Source organism: Bactrocera latifrons, unplaced genomic scaffold (assembly GCF_001853355.1).
Source record: "Bactrocera latifrons isolate USDA-ARS-PBARC rearing strain unplaced genomic scaffold, ASM185335v1 scaffold_32, whole genome shotgun sequence".
Classification (NCBI taxonomy): domain Eukaryota; kingdom Metazoa; phylum Arthropoda; class Insecta; order Diptera; family Tephritidae; genus Bactrocera; species Bactrocera latifrons.
The window spans coordinates 927,767-944,979 of record NW_017536852.1 but is presented as its reverse complement, the minus strand read 5'-3'; the positions used below and the strand labels follow the sequence as shown (position 1 = coordinate 944,979).

Sequence of the window (17,213 nt, the reverse complement as noted above, 5' to 3'; positions counted from 1 at the left end):
AAAGAGAAACAACAGGAAATGTCATTGATAAACAGCACAAAGAGAAGTGGACCCAAGACGCTTCCTTGTGGTACTCCTGAAGACGCAATGAATGTATCAGATGACACTCCATCGACACTAACAACGCATCGTCTATTGTGCAGATATGACTTAATCCACTGCAAGAAAACCGAGTGAAACCCTAAAGATGATAATTTTTTAACTCAAAACAGCAATTCAAGTGCTTTTGCGCCTAAAGATATGCTGTAATTTTTTGAAAATATAACTTTTAAATTATTTAGTTTTTTAATACGTTGTCTAGCATATTTATACTACAAAATTTAACAAAAGAACAACAACATTATGCAACGTTAAACTTATATAATCATTCAAGTGGTTTTGCGCCTCAAAATATGTTGTAAAATTTTAAAAATATCGCTTTATTTAAAATATGACTTTAGATTTTTTGACATTTTCTTTGAATAATAATTAATTTATAATCAAAACAAAAGTTCAAGTGCTTTTGCGCCTAACGGATTTTGTTACGTGGTCCTGAAAATTTTTACGGTAAAATTAAACACATAAACAAGAAAATATTGCAAGCTAAATTTTTTAAATCATTGAATCGGTTTTGCTCCAAAAAAATGTGTGGTAATATCACTATTTCCACACATTTAGATTTTTTAATTTTTTTTTTAATATTTGGCCATTATTTATAACCAAAATAGCAGTTCAAGCGCTTGTGCACCTAAAGGTATGCTGCAATTTTTTTTTAAATATCGGTTTCTTAATGCATTTTAACAACTTTGGCACATTATTCAGAAAGTTTAAAGGTTTTACTTAAGAAAAGACAACATATTTATGTATTTATATTAAAATTTTAGGCAGGTATACCCAGTATATCAAGAAAACTGTGAAATGTTAAAGTTGTGCATTAATTTTTATATCAATGCCAGTTTTTAAATTCTAAAATTTTTTTACTAATATTTTTAAGCACTATTTGTATGTTTTTTAACTAAAAGTTCTGAATACATGTATAAGTGGAATTTTAAAAAATTACATATGCATTCTGAGTTTTTACCCACCACTGTATGTGGCAAAATAAGTATACAATTTTGTTATTTAAATATTTTTCAATTCTCTAAGGAATCAGTTAATTATATGAAACAACGAAGTTGCAAATATTGTTTAACAAAAATGTCGAAAACCAAAACTTGATTAAATTATGTTGTTTTTCTTTTTAAACCGCTCAGTATTATTATTTTAAATTTTTATAACTTGTGATCATTATATTAAGATATTGTGTTTATAATATTAGTTTAACACATAATTTCCTGCTGGGCAGATAGGCAGTAAGGAGAGAGAGAGAGAGAGAGTGAGAAAGGTTTCCAAGTATTCTAAAGCATATTAACTTCAACGAGTATGCGTCCGCATAATTTTTTTTTACAAATTTGTTAAATTAAATGTTATTCAGCTTATCACTATTTTATAAAAATATAAAATTATTATTAATTTATAAAAAAAACTCGTTATTTATATTAATTTATGCATAAAAAGATTTTAGGATTTTTTTTTTACTTTTCCCTCTTTTATTATAACTTGTTTAATCCTATTACATTCTTTTAAATTAGACTACAATATCTTTTAATGACATTTAAAATATAATAAATTATTTTTTTAATATGTAATATTTAATGGCATTTAAAGTATAATAAACAGCAAGCAAAGTAAACATTATTACAAAGCAAACATTATTTACAGTTACAAATGTATATGTATAGCGAAATTGCTTATAGTACATACATACAAGCATATATCCATATAGTCATATGGTAATACACAAGTAGCGTATGTAGAAAAAAGTAAGAATATATATAATATTCACAAAATAAGCAGAAGGATATTAAGCAAATTGTAAAACTTCATACATACATACATACATATATTATTTATATACGAATTATGAATATAAAAGTATAAAGATACCATATAGAAATATCTAGTGAAATTATATACAAACACATACATTATATATTATATTATTACAAAGTAGTGAATGAGATTATATGTATACATACATGTTTATATTGAAAGTACAAGCATTGCGTTTTATTATTATTAATTTCCAATATATTATATATGCTTATGAGTATATGAGGGGTGAGTATATAGCAGTCATTTATAAACTTGTTGTTGTTTTCTGGTTATTAATTTTAAAGCTGTTGATGGCTGTGGGTAAACTTTTGTACGCTTTAATTGATGAAAAATGTTACTCATACGTCCTGGCGCACTATTGTATTTGAATTTAATTGCAGCCATTGACTTGGTAAAATGATTTAGAAACGTTAAAATTGTTATTAAGGAAGTTGAAAATGCTTCAGAATGACTTAGAAATGTCGAAATGGATATTTAGGAAGTTGAAGATGCTTTAAATGATGAAAAATGTTACTCATTCGTTCTGACGCACTTTTGTATTTGAGCTTAATTGCAGCTGCATGATTAAGAAGTTGAAGACAAAAATTTAATAATTTTCGCACTCCACTGTTTAAATAATTAAAGCCTTCTTTTTAGGTAACACCACAAATATACTCTATTAGAGCTTATTGTCATACAATGAATTGCAGTTGAAAAAAGTAAAAATTGATCACAACACGCCATTAAAAAATTTTAATTTTACCTAAAATTTGGAAATTTTGGTTTGCAAATATCGCTTTTTGTTAGATCAAAATACTGTTAGGCTATTATAAATTATTTGGAAAATTCTGTTTCGGAAAAAAACTCGTTTAAAGAAAAGTAATACAGCCCTTGGTATTGGCCAACTACACTTTAGAAGCCTGTAACGCAAAAAAGAATTGAAATATTTACTTAACAGTAAAAAAATTATCTCCTGATGCTCCAGGTGCTGAACTAATTCGCAGGGAATCGGCCGTTAAACTGTTTCTGAGATATTAATACATTTTACTTTACACACCCGATATATCAGTTCGTTTCGCTTTTAATTGCATTTAAGTTTAAGTTTAGTGAGTGGAGCATAAAAATTATGAATTGGTTGTAGAATTATATAAAAATTTCTTCAGTCCTGAAAATCTTTTTAAATTGCATGAATTTAACAGACTCAAAATTACTAGCAATTAATCAAACTCCAGGAACTCTCACCTACATACATATTTCCACTATGAGTGTCTCAGTAGGCACTAATGTGAGCACTGAGTAATAAACAATCAGCTGATATGAGTGCTTGGCTCGTTGAGTGAGTGAAGAACTCGCTCTAGCATAAGAGAGCTGAGTGAGTTGTTGAAATGTTCAAAATTATGTATGTTTAAAAGAGCGATTGAGTTTTTATTTGTTTTACTTGGGAAAGTAAACAAGCGCCATGAACCACAAAAACACATAACCTACCCAAATGAAAGTGACAATCTGGTAGCTTAAATGTACGCACAAGCAACAATTTGCTTTGTAACAGAGAGAGCACAAGAGCGCTGGGTGTTTGAAAGAGAAAGTAAAGCTGGCAATTTAAGGTTTTGATGAGTATTGGTGGTATATGAAGGAAGGACGGAGAAAAATATACGGTGAGTTGACAGCAAATATTTTTATAAGTATAAAGGAATAAATTTAAAAGAATTTCCTTCTAGTATAAAAATTATAATATATCAATCATGCCCAGTTGATTTCCGAGGTTATTCAGCGCTGCTTAAATATGAGGTGTGAAATTTTTTAATTAAAAATAAATTTGTTGCTATTCTTGAGCTGTGTTTATTTGTGGTCACTAAACTTTTGAAAATATAATTTCTTTAGCATTATAAAAAGGACCAGCACTAGTTGCAAAATAAACTAGTTTGCAGCCTCAAAACTTCTCTGTGTCGCTATGTGCGCTACAACTCTTTGTTGACGGTATGTTAATGCGAGAGCAACAGTTTCATATCGCCAAGCAATATCGTTTAGTGCTGCTCAGTACAACATCATTGCCGAGGGGGTGGGTTGCTGAACCAGTTGCCGAAACTTGACATGCCGCATGGCTTGGTGTGGTGGGGACAAGAGTGCATTTTGCTCGTTAGCCTGACTTTAACGAGCTCTTAACTTCGCATATGCGGACCTTTACTGGCAGTTTTTCTTTTGAGTTTTCTGTGTGCGGACGTGTCTTCTCTCCTAAAAGCGCGTATTATGGCTAGTACTAGGCTTTTCATAGTGGCTGCCTCTATAAAATTGTAACAAGCCACATACGGGTGTTTGTATGTGTATGTAAATTATTTGACTGGAACTACAATTTGGTGAATGATAAGCGCTTATTTGGCGATAATTTCTTTCGTATAAAACGCGTTTAAACGAGTTGTGAAGAGTTCTATGCAAAAATACAGATTCGTGTAATTTTTTGGCAAAATTAATTTAAGCATTAATGCGTTTGTTGCCTTGAAACGTAAACATTTCCAGCGCTATTGTGTTGTGTTTAGTATAGCGCTGAATTAATACTTTTATTGAAGGAGTTAAAGCAAACAGTTGGCATCAAAATGGCTCATGGTAGTAGTGCAGGTGAGTTTTTTGCATAAAAAAGATATGTGTTTTATTATTTTAAGTAAAATGTTGAACGAAAATATCGTTTTCCTTCACCAAAAAATTTTTTTTCGAAAATTATTTTAAAAAATTTTTTAAAGATGAAACTTTTTAGAAAATTTTAAAGTTTTCAGAAAATGAAAATCATTTTCAATAAAATTATTTCTGCATACATTTTAATACAATTTATTTAAATTTTGATAGTGCTCAATTTACCTTTTCACGCATACGACAGACATTGTTGCTACGAGCTATTCCCTTTTTTGTGTGTAAATCTCATTGTTGTTATTTTTGTTATTTTACTTGATGACGTTCTGTATACATACGCCCACGCAAGCGAATCCCCATTTTCGTCTATATATGTATGACAATATATACAGCGGTGTGTCGTAATATAGAACGACAAATTGAATTTTGCGGCTTTTCCAAGTTCATAGTGGTTGTTGACTCACTATGGAGAGTTCTTGGAGTCATGTATGGCATTTGGAGAAGTATATTCCGTGAATGGTTGTTTTTGAAAATTTAGAGTTTTTTACAAAATTAATAAATGTTTCATATTCATGTTTAAGTTTGGGGTTATCGGTTGCCAAATTCACATTACTTTCAAACTTTACTTTAATGCTTCTTTAACGAATCTCTAATGTAGAGTAGTTTCTTAGATAAACATAGTAATGCTTTAGCTGCTCCGGGAAGCCATCGTTCAAATTTGAAGCTTATAAAAAAGGATAATGCCTGAAAATAAAAACACTTGCTATTAACAGACTTGGTCTCTCTAAGGAAAAGGTTAATTTTTGATATGACAAATTTTTTTTATAAAGAGAGGACACTACATTTTTCGAGTAACATAAGAACTCTCAAATTTAAGATCAGAAGTCAAAATTAATTTTAACAAATCGAAATTGAAATGAAGCCATATATTTTTTAGTTTCAAAAATTGCGTGGAAGCTTTCGAGGTACTAGAAATGCACTATAATATTAAAAAAATTATCTTGCGATGATAAAATACCTTTTATTACTAAAATTCAATATTTTCGGTATGGTAATATAGGAAGTAGGACCACATCAAAATATTATAAAACACATACTTGAAATTTTCTGTGGCTTTAGTTCACTTGAAAACCATGAAATACCTTCCTTTGTTGCATTACTTGGTTTATTAGAAAATTATTTATTATTTATTATTTTTTATTATATATTAAAATTATTAAATATTAAGAAATCCAAAAATGTACAACTAAGTCAACATTTCTTCAAACTCGTTTCCATTACAGCGCCCATTGCTGTATTTAGAGTTGTAACTWAACGTACGTACGTTTATTTCACGCTCTCACTCTCTTATGCTACTCAGTATCCGCTTCGCTCTGACGTTACAGCAGCCTGCCATTGCAAAATTGCTCAACTGGCTTTCAAATAATATCGTTTACCTTCGGGAGCTTAATTAGAAATGTGCTAGCAGGTGGTCTCACGCCGTCGTCGGCAGCTGGCTAGCCTGCAACTCTGTGCGTTGCCTCCCAAAAAATAGCGAGTATGTAAAGAAAATGGCGCTGAGCCTCTTCTCCTCGCTCAAATTGTTTTGGGATAACTTTCTGCAACTTTTTAATGACTCAATGAGAATCGGTATACGTATATCCAAATGCCATGCATGTATGTGTATGTTTGCTTAAAACTGTTTATATGTATATATTCAATGTATATATTCAATTATTCATACATACATGCTGGTATATGTATATGTGTAGGTATTACAATGTCTACGTATTTACGAATGCATGTTTACCATGTGACCGCATATGTGTGGGCGTTTGTTTATATTTTCGTTTATATATAGGTTAGTAGGAAGCCCGCAAGTTGTGAATTACACGCTGACAATTTGAACTTCTACCCTCTTCAGTATGCCGCCATTTTTTTAAGTGTTTAAAGTGCGTGTGCGGTTTTGTTTGTATTGGTATTTTCCGCTTGGTTCAGTGAATTTCAGCAATTGCTCAGCATTTAAATTTTTCATTTCACCTTTCATCCTTTAAAAGGACTCACTCCGTTCTCCATTTTCTTTGTTTGCTATAATTTGTTGTATTTATTGGTACTCATTTAGGGTATATATTTAAGCATTTTGATTTCTCTGCTATCATTAATAGTTAATTTTTCAATTAGATTTGAAAAATATAATGTAAATTGCCAGAAATAGCTCATGAGCTTGCAGATATATGAGGTGGAGATGCATATAAATTATTATCTATGTATATCGATACATATAGTATATATACTGCCAGTTTTCATATAAGAAATCAGTTCGGCAGGCCATTTTGATAGAAATGTGATTCAATTTATTGAGTTTTTTTACAATAGCGAGTTCATATATATTGCGTCAAAAAACTCAAATTTACTATCTTACCTAATTTGACCAGAAATGACTTATTTTAATAAACATCTTTGCAATTTTCCATATACTTTTTATAAGTCTTGGCTGGGATTGTTTTGAGTGCTATCAGCGAATTTTCCGGCTTGGGCTCATTTTTGGGGCGAGTTAATAAATAGTCTTAATAAAAAATATGAAACTCGAGGCCCATGGAAAAAGGCGGGATTACTAGGTCCTTTGGAAAACATGTCTCAGAAGTAGAATATTTAAAGAGCATTTTTTAAATTTAAGTGATTCTCTCTCATAGAAAAGCCCAACTTTTTTTAGTCCTTCCGATTACGTCCGATTTTAATGCGAAAAAGCTCTGAAAATACAGCAAACTTTACTTTAATTCTATTTCAAATTTATTGCTTGCACTCTGAGAATCTTTATATCTAAAAAATCAGTAATCATTTTCTTAAAGTCGGCGCTGGCACCATTAGACAATACTCTAACCTTGGCACATATAAAAAGAAATCCACATTGAAGCGTGCACACACACACAAAAGCATGTGGGTTCACCTGTTGCCAACTAATCTTAATATAATCCTAACTAACTAAGACATGAACCGACGGACATTAATGCGGAGCATAGCGGATGGCTCCGTGCATGCAAAAATATTATTAAAGTATGTATCCTCCATAAGTACGTGCGTAAGTATGTAGGTGAGGAAGAGAGCAAGAGCACGTACGCTTAGTATGAGTTTGTACGTAAAGGTTTTCATTTATGTATGTATGTATATGCTGGTACGTTTAAGAGTACGTGGCTAAAATTACGTGCTCCTTTATTTTATGGAAAATTAATTACTCGTTTATCACAATTAAGCAATTATACCTATTTCATAAGCGCTGKGTTGATTTAAAGTCAATAAGCGTTTCATTTCAGCAGTTGCTTAAATGGTCCGCTAACTTGGAAGCGCACTTTAAGGCATAGCTCTGGAAGAATAAAGTAATATCAATTGCTGATAATATAATTTCTTTATATTTCGTACTTTATTTTGCTTTTTTTCATCTCATTTATTGTTTAACTAGGTGTTTATCCTTATGTGCTTTCCATTCTGAAAGACCTGGGAGTATTAAGAAATTTCTATATTTTTGGAAAAAATTTGTGACAATGGTACATATAATGTATCTTCCATGATGTTTTGTCATTTCGAACAAATGAGAAATTACAAAAAAAAAAAGAAAACTATTTGGCTTTGTTTCTATCTGAAGGCACTTATTATATTATTCTTTAAAACTCGTAATAATTTTTGTAAGTTCTCTGTAAGCGTTCGGGAGCAGGTTGGCAGAAAGTTCAAATCGAAGTCATTATCCGGTCGATCGGTTACACTAGACAGCTGGAAGTTTTATGTAAATGTTTTTTATATTTGCCAAATATAAAAAGTAATTAAATAACCGATAACAATTGTTTTTCACAATATTGTTTCTCAAAAACAAACGTTCCGAGCGCAATAACCGCCTCTTTAGCTGTCGAAAAACGTTGACCACTTAGTCAAGGCTCATCAAAAGCCTCTGTTATACTCTCGGTCTGGTACCCGGTTACAATATAACTCCACATTTAACTGACCACAATCATCACGATACTTTCCGAAGGCTCAGTGCGCATGAACAGGTTGGAGAGAACTCCAAGGGCTCCTGTTCCCCGTGGTGCCAGAATTAAACTTCCGGTTAGACCTCGTAGACAAAACGACTAATTTGAGTTTCCATACTGCTCTGTACTGGTGACCAGGAGTTAGCCCCCATCTGTACATTAAACACACACACCATTTTCAAGAGAAGTTATCCTAATTTCCAGTTAAACGCCTTCGCCGCCTAAATAATTCACGCGCAAACGATCATAACTGTTCGGCATTCCAACTAGTGGAGATCACGTTGCTAACATCCAAACGTTCATAGGTTCAGCTAATCCCCATACCTCCCAGATCCCTAATGTCCGAGTACGTCGCGCATTATGCAATAACATGCACCCAATTCTCGTTAAGCGCTCCACACAAACACTTCGACCTATCAGAAGGGTGCCTCAGATGCCTCAGACAGAATCTGAAGTCTGGGTTACATTAAAAACCTAACGTCCGGGATGTAATTGTAGGTCACTCGGCTGTTTAATCTGATCCTACCTTCTAGAAGCCTCCTGCTCCATAGATATCCGTCCCTTTCCATATCATTATCGGAAATCCAATTATGCCGCAGTAATGAGCATTCTTCATAACTTGAAAGCAACGGCTGTATGACATTGAGAGGAGCTTTCGGCTATCCGAATCGATGTTTCCCACCATATTGCGGCTCCATAAGAATCTGTAAACATACATACAGTCGATTGTTGTTTCTTATACGCGTAAATCCCCTATCATCACCTTTCCGAATGTCATAGGCATGTTTCGAAGCACCGCTATCGTATTTTTTAACATTTCTTTCGATCACTCGACACGAGCTTTTTTTGTGGAGCGGTTTATAAATTGTGAGAGATTCAACGTGATCGAAATTTTTTTTACAGTCAAATGTCCATGTAATGTTGAAAGTTTGCTGGTCCTACTAATGCCTATACTTGTCTGATTTGCACGATTGATCACATGACGATCTCGTAATATCGGTTTGCGCACAGTATCAATAGTTTCCAGAACAACCAGAACACGAAACGTCTTGGAGTGATCAAGAACCTAATTTAAATTCACTATACCACCGTTTAATACTGAATTAGTTTCATTACCAAAAAATTAATTAAATTCCTGGATGCATTGTTGCTGAGTCAATCCACGTTGGAAGAATGTTAAAAATATACGCTCAAAAATTTTCGCAATTGAATTCCACTTTTTGCCTGAGATGAATATTTTAAGTTTCTTTCAACTCACAATGTAAATCACAAATAGCGCTTAAATGTTAAAACGTTCTGAGAATGTAGCACAAAAAATGTCAAACTTTACGAAAAAGTTGTGTTGTTGTCAGATTGCAATACCAGAAATACAAAAGACAAGGTAGCATCAAAATATTACTCAACAATTTAATATATAAGTACATACAAGTTGTTTCTTCGATTCGCAGCATTCAAAGTATTGACGAATCGAAAAAGCTAATTTAGTCATAGTAGACTGAAAATGTAAATAAAACAAAACTAATTAATAATTCGTTTACTTTTGTTTATATCAAATTCCCATTAACGGCTTTACGCTCTTAAAAGTTGATTTTTCCTATCAGGTCGCTTTGGAGCGTTTCCATTGTCAACGCTTATCTCCGCAAATACTTAATATCGAGCACAATACTACTCTTCCGACCATAACCTGTTAAACATATGGGCCGAGTAAACTGTCATGGCACAAAGAGGATTGCATAAATAAATATAACGATTGTGATCGGAGGCATGTAGCTACGTACAAATGTGCTATGTACGTATCGTATATAGCTCCATGCGTTTCGTATACCCATATTTTTTGCACATTTTTTTCTATTCACGCACCAATTTGTGCTGCACAAACTTACACACATACTCGTATATTGTACATAAATTGCTATGTGCCGTTAAATCCTTACTTCTTAGTGGTTATGCGTCGTACGCTTGCCATATGGTACATGCTCTCAGCAAAGTCACATGTAAATCCATATGACTATGCGAATGTGCGTGGTTCATCCCATGTGACCGTCGAGATGCCGTCAATACCAAGGGGGAAACGAAAGGTGTACGCTATGAAAATGTAAAGTGAAAACTGTTTACTGAAAACAGTTAGCATGCCGAACCTTAGATTAAATAAATGCTAAAGTGAGGCAAGAGTTGAATGTGTCAGCGGTTAAATTTTAAAAATTTTGCTCAACCTTATTGCCACATGAATTTTTGGCATGTTTATTGTACGAGCATGAGTTTACTTGTACAGGGTGCGTCAACTTAGAAGTCGTGAGTAAGTTGCTATTTATATTTTTATTATTATTATTTTTATTTCATATGTTTTATTTTCAAAAATAATCCAATATTTTTAACAAAACTTAAAACAAGCCATCGTCTTTATTTTTTTCTCTGTTTCTTGGTCTTCGAGGCTTACGGCACGAAAGTTTGACTCGAGTTCGGGAGTCGCATACTATGATTTTCGAAAAACCGCACACAAAGTTGTCAAGAGTAGTGAAATCTGGATTTGGATTCATAGTATTATATGACGCCTCATTTTGTTAAAACCAGTAACTTTAAAACTCGCATTTCTTGGTAGACATAATAAACTGTCATCTGTCATACTTAATTTCCATCAACTGTCACTGTTATATTTCACCATGAGTATACTCTTTGATTATAGCACACATGAGTTTCGATTGTTGATTAAATATGAAAGTTGTACGATTTCTAAAACCACACATCACATATGGCGTACCGTGTATCAATATATATCTGTTTATACATTCACATATTGACATAGGAATATTTGTGTGAGATGATGGTGACTAAAGGTCAAAAGCAAAGTGAAATTCTGACAAAAACTTCTTTGAAATTATTTATGGTGCTGTTAAATATTTTTACCCCCAACAATTTAGCAGGAATACAAATACGATTTAGGAGCTTTTATTCGTTTCTACGAACTAGATGTGCATATTTCAGTATGAAATACCTGAGGACTTGGTAAATTTGAAGAAAATGTCAGAATTTACAGAGTTACCTTTAATACATAGGAACTTAGTAAACTTACAATCTTTAAATCGTTTACTGCACAAGTGTGCTCACTTTAAGTGAGAAGATATAAGATCTATAAGAAAAGTTAGGATTTGATAGCTTACAGCTTTTACATACAAAAAGTAGTTAAGACTAGACATATAGCGGAGGGGAGAGCAATATAGAGAACAAGCAAAGCGGAACAAATAAGCTGAGAAAAACAATGAGTAAAGCAGTAGGTATTGACATATTAATTTTCCTTTGCTATGTCCATGTAATATTCATAATGCTAGTCCCACTAATGTCTATAGTTGTTTAAAGCACATAATAAGTCACATGCGATGGCGATGTTGCAATATCAGTTTGTGCACAGTATCAGTAATTTCCAGAACCTATGTTGAACGACTTACACGAAATTCGTTTTGGAGCGATCAAGGACCTAGAATAAATTCTCCATACCATTGGTTAATACTGGTTCTATATGTAGTTTCATTGCAAGAAAATTAATTAAGTTCATGGATGCACTGTTGCTGAGTTAAACTACTTCGAGAGTTGTAAAAATAATTACTCAAAAATGTTGGCAACTCCCAAAAATGCTCATTCCACTTTATGCCTGAGATCCATATTTCAAGTTACTGTAAATATCACAAATATCACTCATATGTTAAAACGTTCTGACTATGCAGAATATACTATTTGACAGTTTGATGGGTGATTTGCTTATTTTTTTCATATATGTATATTAAAAATAGTTAAAAAAAAATTATTTTAAATAAAATTGGAAACCCAAAGAAGCCTTATATAATAGTCGAACTATAACTGTGAAATAATTTAAACAAATGCTGAAATGAAAACCACATACAAGTATAGTAGCTAAAAAAGTCTTTTCGTAATTCTAATCAAACTTCAAGTTTTTTTTTTATATTTATAATGCTCTGTAATGAACCAAATATGTACCATTTTGCTCGACCAGTTTTTGGCATTTTTTGCCAGAGACATTATCCCATCAGCGCAAAACTTGTCTGGTTTTTCGGCGAAATATTTTCATAAGCTTCTCTTGATGCCAACTTTACTGCATTAAGGTAGTTAGTTCTGCCTTAACCGAAACAAATGGTAATCCGATGGTGCAAGGTCAAGGCTATTTTATGCATCAAAACTTCCCAGCCGAGCTCTCACAGTTTTTGCCGAGTCATCAGAGATGTGTGTGGTTTAGCGTTGCCCTGATGGAAGACAAGCCGTCTCTGTTGATCAATTCTGACGATTGCTTGCTTCAATCTCATCAGTTGTTGACAGCAAAATGTAGAATCAATCATTCGACCTGGTTAGAGCAGCTCAGAGTGGATGACTCCTTTCCAATCCCACAAAACACTCAGGATAACCTTTCGAGCGACAATCCTGGCTTTGCGACCATTTGTTGAGCTTCACCACGCTTATACCATGATCTTTTCGCACATTATCGTCGTATTTGATCCACTTTTCGTCTCCTGTTGTCATTCGCTATAGAAATGGTTCGTTTTCATTTTGTTTCAGCAAAATATCGCAGATGTTAATTTGGTCCATTTAATTTTTCACAGACAATTCATCTGGTGCCCAAACATCGAGCTTCTCTTTGTAGACAGCCTTTTTTAAATGGTTCAAAACCGTTTGATGATGAATGTTAAGTTCCTTAGCGATGTCATGACTGCTTATGTTACGGTCTTGGGCAATCATTTTCATAATTTCATCGAGTTTTTCAATGATAGGTCGACCAAAGCGCGGTGCATCTTTAACATCGAAATTTCCAGAACGGAAGCGAGCGAACCATTGTTGTGCTACAAAAATCGTCGGAGTAAAGTTTATACAACTTTTACACAAAAATTTCAAAATATCCCGAATTTCTTCATTATTTGCACTCATTTTTAAACCACTGTGACTTTTTTTCAACTTCCCCGAATTTAATTTTTTTTTGATTATATGAAGTTTAAAATCTCACTTTTTCAACACTATACGACTGCAACGACATCTATTGACAAAATACGAAAAGACTTTTTCGGCTACCCAATATTTTAAGTAAATTTACTAGAGAAATATTGAGGAAGCTTTAAAAAGTTATCTAAATAAACAACTCTACTTGAAGTGACGTTGGAAGCAATCAATATAATGAGCATGCCGGGCATATTAATAAGAAGACACATACTGTATATGTAAATATAGCTCTGTGTATATAAGTAGGTAAGTAGATAAAGAAATGCACTTGCAGGTGTATAAGAAGAAACAAAAACTTTTATTGTCGTGTAGGCGTGAGAAATTATGTTTTATACATGTTGCCAACACTTACCTTTTGCTCACGTCAACACAAATATAATATATGCATGTATTTAAACATGCACATGATGACGCAAAATTTAATTTTGCCTTTTCTTTTAATATAATTTTCACATCTTTCAGTTTCTGCAATTTAATTATTCCTTTCAATGGTTCTTTTATAAAAAATATATGCGGTTTTTTTAATGTGTATGTATATATGTATGCATGTATGTGCATGTGCTTCATATTGCTTGTGGCTTTTTGGCCAACTCACCCACACGGCCACGCACTCATTTACTCCAAAGCAATTTTTTTACATATTTAGTTGAATATATTTGCCATTTTTTAATGCTTCGTATGTGAAAGCTCATTTGCCGCTTAATGCCAGTGCTAGAGTGGAAATCACTATTTGCTTGGCAGCTCAGCTTAATCACTGCCACACCGCTACTTCTCCATTCCATCACTTCTCTGGTCTGCCATTTCTTCACATCACTACTTCGTCAGTGAGCCAGTGAAAGCACAACTGCAACCCATTTTCTGGGCCACTAAATGACTAAATGAATGAGTGAGCTGCTGAAAGTGCAAGTAAATATGTTTTTTTCTGCTCCCCAGCCATTTATTAGCGTATTTGTTTGCGGGTACGCATGTGTGTGTTCGCCTGTTTGTTCGGTGACTGGCTGGCTGCCTGACATTCGTATTCGTTCGTGCGGTAAGTTTAAGGTTAAAGTTCAAACTTTTATGGCAGCTAGTTAAGTGGCTGTGCGGGTGAAGGGTTTTATGAGGTGGCTGGGGTGGCGACGTTGCAGCAACAAAGAGAATCAGCAGCAACAGCAATGACACTTAATGCATAAATTTAAGAAAGTTTCGAAATGGTTTTTGTTTGCCTTCACATTTCGGTTAACGAGCTTATAATCAACAGCCAGCGCACCACTGACCTTAGAAGCTGTGTTGTGCTGTGCCATTTTGCTGGCTTACATATTACTTTTACAATTTCAACTTGTGAGTTTGGTTTGCATTGCAATAATTGTGGATTATGCGATTTATAATTGGCTGAATTCATAGGAATTTGATTTGAGGCACTGAAACAAGTCTCATTAGGAAAACATTCGTTGTGTGTATGAATGCGTGTTGATGAAGGTTTTTTATTATATATAAAAATAGCGTTGGCAATATTGTAAGTATATATTCCATAAAGAAGATTTGATATTAGTTGTATAATTGCTTAGTTTAGGTTTAGACTTGGCTTGAATGCTTTAGCAGGGAAATAAGCCAAGGAATCCTCCAAGCAGCTAAAAGAGCTTTTGAAGCTATTAGCATGCATAAAGCTCAGCTATAAGCTGCTTAGAATTTAGATGGAATGACTAAGAGTATATTCTTTATAACCGTCTTTATATTTCTCAAAAGATATTTCTTCAATAAGGGAGATGAAACCTCTATATAGAATAACTATGGCAAACCAAAAAATTATAATTTAGTACCACAAGACCTGTCATACAAAAAGTTCGCATTAACTTCTTCAGAAGCTAAATATTTATTTTTTCTTTCATAACAAACTCTTGAGCATTCATTCTTTTCAATAAGCTCTGGAAGAATATCAATATGTATACTCATATGAAGCTTCTCTTTAAATGGTCTCTATAAGCTAAAACAAAAAACTTTTCCCCCAAGAAGGAAGAGAGAGAGAGAGAGTGTGTCAGGGAAAGAAAGAGAAAAAGAGACAAAAAAGAGTGAGAGAAAAAAACTCATTTTAAACCGTCAGTTTGTATGGGAGCTATGTGATATCGTCGTTTGATCTGATTGAACCGTTGTCTTGGGCAATAATTACGAGAAGATATCTGAAAAAATAACATTTTATCAAGTTTTCATAAAGGTATCTGATCATATAGGAAAGCTTATCTTTAAATGGTCACTCAAAGCTTAAACAAAAAACGTTTCATACAAGAGAAGAGAGAGAAAGCTATATGCTGATTGTACCGTTGCCATGGGCAAATTTCGAGAAGATATTTCATCGCATACATTCTTTCTTCAGCTTTCATGTAGATATCTCATAAAATAAAATTTATTTTTCAATTTCCATGAAAAGGTCGCAGATAGAGTACATGGATTATTCGACTTAGCTCGTCACGGTGACAATTTATATATAATATTATATATACAAGTATTTGGTAGGGTTTTCAACAATTCATCGGTATTATGAATTCCTTGTAAAACTTAATGTACCCTGCGGTGATTATAAAAAGTTTTGAGCTTTCGTCTTTAAATGCATTGATTAATATTTTCTGATAGCCTCAGAAAGCTTTCAAGCTCGCGGAGTGTTCGAAAAAAAAATTTTCTTCAATTTTCCTTTCATGCCATTTCTGGTTTTACTAAAAACTGCTCATACTAAAAATGGGACATAAAGCTAATACTCTCAGAAAGTTTCACGCCGGCCGACCTAACGACATATTAGATCCTTTCACATTCCTTTTTTTCACACAAAAAAATTGGTCATAATAGTAATAAATACTCAATGAAAGCTTTCGCGCGCTCGGAGCTTTCGAGAAAAAAAATTTCAAGGTTTTATCGCGATCCAACGAGTCACATACAAATATTATATGCTTTCAAGCCAATCGCATAAATTATTTCTGTTTAGTTTATTCAAATACCAAAAATGGATCATAGAGCTTATACTCGCACACAGGGATACCAACGAACATATAATAGCTATTTATCTTTAATAACAAATATTTTCATGTTTACGCTTCGTAGATTTGGGTAATAGCACAGCGCACTTATTATTGAATAGCTAATGAAGTGTGCAGTAATTGAGGATAAGATTAAATGGAAATATTTGCAAAAGAGATGAATGCAGCTGCTGTTTTGTAGTGAACAAAGGAATATTAAAAATAGAATTTGAGTTTTTCAATGCGGAAATAAATATTAAAATATTATACACTTTTTGTGTAAGTTGATGATTTTTTATATTGAGAAATGGTAAATACTTTTTGTCTCCAAGAAATGTTTATGAAACTGATTAGTAAGAGTTTAATGGGTCGATGATTTAGTGAATTTTGCTAAGAATATTTTTAATTAATCTATTACCTGTAACGCCTTAATCAGTAAATTCAAAAGTGGTGGGCGTGGCTCCGCCCCCTTCTAAGTTTTTTGTACATATCTCGGAAACTACAATAGCTATGTCAACCAAACTCTATAGAGTTATTTCCTTCAGGCATTTTCATATACAGTTCAAAAATGGAAGAATCGGATAATAATCACGCCCACCTCCCATACAAAGGTTCTGTTGAAAATCACTAAAAGTGTGTTAACCGAATAACGAAAAACGTCAAAAACACTAAATTTTACGGAAGAAATGGCAGAAGGAAGCTGCACCCAGGCTTTTTT

General features: G+C 33.1%; 1 protein-coding gene across 1 annotated transcript in view; it reads left to right on the top strand.

The window, feature by feature from the left end:
* The first annotated feature begins 4,484 nt into the window (after positions 1-4,484).
* The window catches only part of LOC108970977 (small G protein signaling modulator 1), a 33,441-nt gene continuing 20,712 nt past the window's right edge, over positions 4,485-17,213 (top strand). Inside the window, exon 1 of the mRNA XM_018936732.1 lies at positions 4,485-4,506. Coding sequence (XP_018792277.1) covers positions 4,485-4,506 — 22 coding nt within the window. The remainder of the gene's footprint in view (positions 4,507-17,213) is intronic.